Genomic DNA, 6,844 nt, shown 5'->3' with positions numbered 1-6,844 from the left:
TTACATTAAAAATTTATAAACATTGAATGCAATGAAAAATAAAATGACAAAAAAAACTCTTAACATTTCAGAAGAAAATAACACAATTAGCCGTAGCACGGGCATTGTGCTAGTTTTAAATAATGAAAGATTCATCGTACATCTCTTTCCCTCCGTTCGCCCTCTGGACTAAACCCGGTCCACACGGGCCCAATAGGGCCCAACACACGAGTATGTCTCGCTCGTCCCGCCGAAACCCTTTTTGGCGCGCTATCGCCCGCCGATTTTTTCCGGTGGCGGGAAACAAATCCCACAAAACTAAAGCACGCCCACACTTGTCTTCCCCAAATCTCGCAAATCCATCTCCATTCCCCCGACACCACCAAGAAAGCCTCCAAGGAGTAGGGCCGCCATGAAAGGGCGCGCGGTGAAGCTCCGTGAAGCGCACAAGTCGGGCTCGCCGGCTCTCTGCTCCGCCGTGTGGGGCCCCGGCGGGCAACATGTCGTCACCGCGTCCGCCGCCGACACCGCCGTCCTGATCCACGACGCCGCCGCTTTGCTCGCTGGTGGCCGGAGCTCTGGTTCGGCGCCGTTGTCCACGGTCCGGCTCCACAAGGACGGCGTCACGGCGCTCGCAGTCGCGCCGGGCCCCGGAGGCTCGCTGGCGTCCGGATCCATCGATCACTCCGTCAAGTTCTACACCTTCCCAGGTTCGTGGATCCCACCGCCCTGATGCGCGCAATGGATTCGAATCCCCCCCTCCCTTTTTTTTGGTTTTCAACGCAAGATCTGTGATGCTTCGGATCTCGTTGCAGAGGGGGCATTCCAGAGCAATGTCGCCCGATTCACCCTTCCGATCCGGTCACTTTCCTTCAACAAGAAGGGAACCCTGCTGGCGGCCGCAGGCGACGACGATGGCATCAAGCTGATTGCGACCATCGACAACACCATCTCCAAGGTGCTCAAGGGCCACAAGGGCTCCATCACTGGGCTGGCTTTCGACCCCAGGAACGATTACCTGGCTTCCGTCGACAGCTTTGGCACTGTCATCTATTGGGATCTTTGCATCGGCGGTGAGGCCCGTACCTTAACCCGCGTTGCTCCCACATTCCGTTCGGATAACTCGGTCAGGAATGTCCTGTGTTGGAGCCCTGATGGGCAGACCCTTGCTGTTCCCGGGTTGAGGAACAATGTGGTGCTGTATGATAGGGACACAGGCGAGGAGGTGTCCACGCTGAAAGGAGATCATGAGCAGCCAGTGTGCAGCTTGTGCTGGTCTCCGAATGGGAGATACCTGGCCAGTGCTGGCCTGGATAGGCAGGTGCTCATCTGGGATGTGAAGTCAAGGCAGGACATTGAGAGACAGAAGTTTGATGAGAGGATATGCAGCTTGGCTTGGAAACCGGATGGAAATTCTTTACTTCTGATTGATGTCATGGGCAGGGTTGGCATTTGGGAATCAGTCATACCTTCAACTATGAAGTCACCTACCGAGGGTATACCAGACCTCAACTCCACTAAGGTTCCTTTGTTTGATGACGACGACAATGAAGATGATGATGAGAAGCCGTGTACCTCTGGTGGCTTGGAGGATGATATTGATGAAAGTCTTTGTGATTCAACTCCTTTCAGCCACAAGAGGCTGAAGAGGAAGTCCACATTTGATGGAGATAGTGAAGATGAGGATTTGATTCATCAATTGGAATCATCCAAAAGATTGAAAGATAAGCATAAAGATAAAAAGGAGGATGCTGGGAAGGCAAGAGGCGATTCTGCAACTTCAGGGAGGCTGGTTACTGCAAGAATGCAAGCTGCTTTCCAGCCTGGATCAACACCGCCTCAGCCTGGTATGCGAAATTTCCTTGCCTACAACATGCTTGGAAGCATTACTACTATTGAAAATGAGGGGCATTCACACGTAGAGGTAAGATCTGCTGTTACCTGTTGCATCATAGCCAATTGTATGCACTTTGTTGATTGCACCTTGCATGTGAATCAAGCAATCTCATGTTATTTCAGTTCTTCCTTATAAAGGGCAATACTTGTTGACTTTTTTTTCCAGGTTGACTTTCATGACACTGGAAGAGGCCCTAGAGTTCCTTCGATGACGGACTATTTTGGTTTCACAATGGCTGCAATGAACGAATCAGGAAGTGTGTTTGCAAATCCATGCAAAGGTGACAAGAATATGAGCACTCTAATGTACCGCCCTTTCGGTAGCTGGGCTGGTAACAGTGAGGTACGATACTTACAAGCACTGGTTATACAAGTTCAACTAATGGAAATCTCTAAGTTTACAGTTGTCTATTCATTATTGATGCAAAAATGATTTTTATGTTCAAAACTAGTGGTCAATGAGATTTGAGGGGGAAGAAGTGAAGGCTGTGGCTCTTGGTGCTGGATGGGTTGCTGCAGTCACAAGCTTAAATTTTTTGCGCATCTTCACGGAAGGAGGCTTGCAGGTTATATTACGTTTACTGAGATTTACATTTTAAATATATCTTTATTTGTCTAGTCTTATTCTTGTCTGGGATTTAGCGAAGATCTTTTTACTGAAAGGAAGCTACCTCTGTCTTAAATTAATTTCATGTTCACAGCTTCTGCCTAGAGTTTTTTTTTAATCTCGAATACCCAGCAGAGCTGCGCTTCATTATATTAAGAAGAAAAAAGGGGTAAGAACCATTACAACACACACCACTAGAGCTCCGTAAGGCTGAAATTCTGATAGGTACTCCCTCCGTCCCAAATTATTATTCGTTTTGGCTTTTCTAGATACATCACTTTTGCTATGTATCTACATAAGTATATATCTTGGTGCATATCAAAATGTTTGTATCTAGAAAAGTCAAAACGAATAGTAATTTGGGACGGAGGGAGTATTAAATTGCTGATAACAATTCGTTATATATCACTCTTTATTCTCACTCAAAGACCACAACCAACAGGAAAAGGAAAAAAACAAACCAGTCCATGATAATGGAAGTTGAGGGGACTATTGGTTGTCTGGCTGGTATTCTAACATTCTGTTTTTAGTTGAATACTGAAGAGGAAATACAATTGCTGTGGATCTTATAGAGGTCTTGTAGTCTTGCAGATGCTGTCCATGCCAGGTAGAGAAGGAAATAGTTGACTAAAACAGGGGAAAAGAGTAGTCCAATCAATTTAACAGTCTTGAGTAAGAAAGTTGTATAAGATATGATAGAATGCAAGCTCAGACTAAGGTCAATGTAGTAGTAGTAGGAGGGTTGAGTCATATACATTATCATGAGAGGTCAAGATAGACACAAGCAATGGACAAATACATCTCCACATTTCCAGTTGCTATCCCCATCACTCCTTATTTCTATTTTCTACCGTCACTCCACGAATCTAATTGCCAGCAATGTAACCTGCATTCTGGTCAAGTCCTTAGCCACCATGCATCTCGCCCTATCTTTTATGGAAGACAAACAGCATCACAATACTAATCAAACAAATTTATTTTTCTACAGATGCATATCCTCTCAGTTAGTGGCCCAGTTGTTACAGCAGCAGGGCATGGGGATCAGCTAGCTATTGTATCTCATGCTTCCGATTGTCTGCCCTCAGGAGATCAGGTATTTCAGTATTTGCCAGCATTTTAATTTGCCTAGAGATCTTGATATACATTGTGCCAAAGCTACCTTATGGATTTAAGTAGTCACCTATCCTATTAGTCACTGCTCACTATATTTCTGTCAGAACTGAAATGATGCTGTAACTGACTAAATATTTGTGACTTGTATTGACAGGTACTGGATGTTAGGGTATTCAACATATCTGAAAGAGCACAATCATTGTCTGGCCGCCTTCTTTTGACTCCATCGTCCCAATTATCCTGGTTTGGATTCAGTGATAATGGCCAACTTAGTTCATATGATTCCAAGGTATGGCCTACGTGTATGCTAGTGTTGAATATAGGTTTAGTTATACCAAAGTTTAAGAATGTTTTAAATGGGCGACAACATTTCCAGGGAATACTAAGGGTCTTTTCCAGTCAGTTTGGCGGAAGTTGGCTTCCAGTATTTAGGTATTAGATATTCAATCTGTACTGGATAAACACTCATGTTATTGCTTAAGCACAGAAAATCACTCATATTTAATTTCAGTTCGGTCAAGGCAAGAAAATCCGAAGATGAAAGCCATTGGGTGGTAGGTCTGGATGCTAATAATATATTCTGCATTCTATGCAAATACCCACAGTCTTATCCACAGGTATGATTTGTTTCTTTTCGGCTATGTTGATATTAGTCGAACAGATAGTTCCAGCAAAATGTTTTAGCTATGTAAACTGGAAGGTTGAAACTTTGTTTTGTGGTGTTAGCTTAGTAGTGAAATTGCAAGAGTTTAGTTTGAATGTCTTTGTTTTGCTTATTTGAGGAGCCATGCTAATTCCCCCAAAAGAAAATCATAGACTCTTTTATCTTTCTCTTTCCTCCTGAAAACTAAAGCATAATGCGATGCTTAAATATTTGTTGGCAACTTGGACAATAACTAATTCTCAGTTTCCTCACTGCAAATTGGTTTGCCCTTTGACTTATATCTGCTACTGATCTTAGGTGATGCCCAAGCCTGTGTTAACCATACTGGAGCTGTCATTTCCCATCGCTTCATCTGACCTTGGTGCTAACAGTTTGGAAAATGAGTTCATGATGAGGAAGCTATATCTGTCACAGGTTCATACTGCTCCTTTCCAGTACTGTATGTGTTATCTCTGTTCAGTGATCTGGTGATTAAAATTGATGTTTATCTCAGATTCAAAACAAGATGGATGAAATGGCTGCATTGGGTCTGGACGCAGCTGCATATGACGATGAAGCATTCAACATGGAGGCAGCACTTGACCGGTGCATTTTGAGGCTCATCTCTAGCTGCTGCAGTGGTAACAGGCTTGAACATAAAAAAAATTCATGAATAGCTGCTAATTTTAGCTTTCTATGAAATTTATATTTTTATGTTTTTTGTTTTCCCAAAGGTGATAAGCTGGTTCGAGCTACTGAGCTTGCAAAATTATTGATACTAGAGAAGTCAATGAAGGGAGCACTAACATTAGTGACACGCTTGAAACTTCCAATGTTGCAAGAGAAGTTCAGCTCCATACTTGAGGTGAAGGCCACACCTTAATTTTCTACTTAATTGAAACAGTCTATTTTTTTCAAAACTTGATTCGTGTGCTTGTCTAGAACCTTATTGACTTTGACTTGGTTATAAAATATCATATTTCAGGAGAGGATGTTAAATGGTAAAAAAATAGCTGGAGCAGTAGGTTTTTCCTCCAATGCTACAATCACAAGGAACGCACCAGTGTTGACCTCTCATGCAGCTCTACCTTCTAAGTTTGTGCAAAATGGAAAAAAATTGATGGAATCTTCATTACCTATACCGAATCCTAGCAATCAAGAAAGCAGTTTAATTGAACCAAAGAAGCCAAAAGGAGAACAAGTGAGAGGAATTACTGGAAGCGCTTTAAAAGTTTCACCTCCCTTTACTCCATTGACCAAAGTACCCAAAAATAGTGAAACAAAGAGAGACAGCAATGGAGCATCAGTCGATCAGAATAAAAAAGGAGGCATGGATCAGACTGGCTCAAAAAAGATGAGCACTGAAGACTGCAATCGAACAGAGCCTCAGCGACCAGTTAACCCTTTCGCAAAATCATCATCCAGCAAAGAGCAGTCACCATCCCTATTGGATTCCATAAAAAAGATGAATGTTGAAACTGAAAAGGTTGAGAAACCTAATAGCAAGAAGGTGAAAGTGTAATTGCTTTTGTGCATGTCAGTCATGGCCTGCAGGAGGGCAACCAACTGTTAGAAATCCATTTATACTAACAGCAGTACTTTTTCAGTTTTCTTGTAATAGCTTAGGTAAGCAGCACCATTTACATTCTAGAATTGTTTTTAGTGGCTTCTGAGCTTGGTGTGTTGTTGGGATACTTGGTTCAACATTGTGTAATATATTACCCCCTATTTATGAAACAGGTTCCTTGCTAGCATTTTCTGTAGTATATCTTGCGTACTTGAGATGGAGATAATTCTCCCCAGGCAACTATGTTTATATTAATCAACAAGAACCGGAATGTATTGCGTGATCTGTTGTATATCTTGCGTAGTTGGAAGCAAAGCTCAATGTTACAATCCTGGATTACAATGAGTATTTCTTTTGGTAACTATAACAGGAATACCAGGTTCATTGCTAAAAGAACCAAAGTATCATCAATCATGTCGAACACTAAAAGGTGCCGGTTCATGATATATATCCACCTTACAATATCATTTCTAAGTGACATGTACATTTACCAGTAGCCAGACAAGAAAGTTAAACAAGACAGGGGCAAACATAGGGAAAAGCAAGACAAGTTTATCACTTCTTGCATATATACAAATTGGGTGCATATATGTAGCAGTAAGTGTAAAAGCTTGAATACAATCCGTGCTATTGGTATCCAAGAAGCCAACCTGACAATGATACAATAATTTTTCGGGCTCCTTGGTAATGGCTTACAGTACCCACATGTACAAATTTGTAATGTTAAGCTGAGTTAGTGAGGTTTAAACATCATATACAGGATGCGCTGTTCAATTGGAGAAATGGTGTACTGTTGAGGCATCCGAGTTATCCTGGAGGAGTGGAGGGAGAAAATTTCCTGTACTCCCGTACTCCCACTTTAAAATGCATGAAAAATTGCAACAAAAATATGGATAAAAAGAGTAAGTAATCACGTTGCATCATGCAAAATTTGAGTTGCACCTAAAACTTGTGCAAGGAGAAATAAAAGAGAAAAATTACCTTCTGAATAGTGAGGATTGCAACTGTTTTGTTAAACCCGCAACCCGCTACTATTCTT

At 42.3% G+C, this 6,844-nt stretch overlaps 1 protein-coding gene across 1 annotated transcript; it reads left to right on the top strand.

The window, feature by feature from the left end:
- Positions 1–309: 309 nt before the first annotated feature.
- Positions 310–5,992, top strand: LOC117864984 (protein ENHANCER OF LHP1 1). The gene is made up of 12 exons (XM_034749048.2): positions 310–689; positions 795–1,903; positions 2,042–2,218; positions 2,328–2,441; positions 3,471–3,575; positions 3,750–3,884; positions 3,972–4,027; positions 4,107–4,212; positions 4,557–4,673; positions 4,753–4,879; positions 4,973–5,103; positions 5,224–5,992. The coding sequence occupies exons 1-12, from the start codon at positions 392–394 to the stop codon at positions 5,758–5,760; spliced, it is 3,012 nt and encodes a 1,003-aa protein (XP_034604939.1). The 5' UTR covers positions 310–391; the 3' UTR covers positions 5,761–5,992.
- The last annotated feature ends 852 nt before the right edge of the window (positions 5,993–6,844 follow it).

Source organism: Setaria viridis, chromosome 7, assembly GCF_005286985.2.
Source record: "Setaria viridis chromosome 7, Setaria_viridis_v4.0, whole genome shotgun sequence".
Lineage (NCBI taxonomy): Eukaryota > Viridiplantae > Streptophyta > Magnoliopsida > Poales > Poaceae > Setaria > Setaria viridis.
Note: the sequence above shows the minus strand (reverse complement) of the source record. Positions and strands in the feature narration are given on the sequence as shown.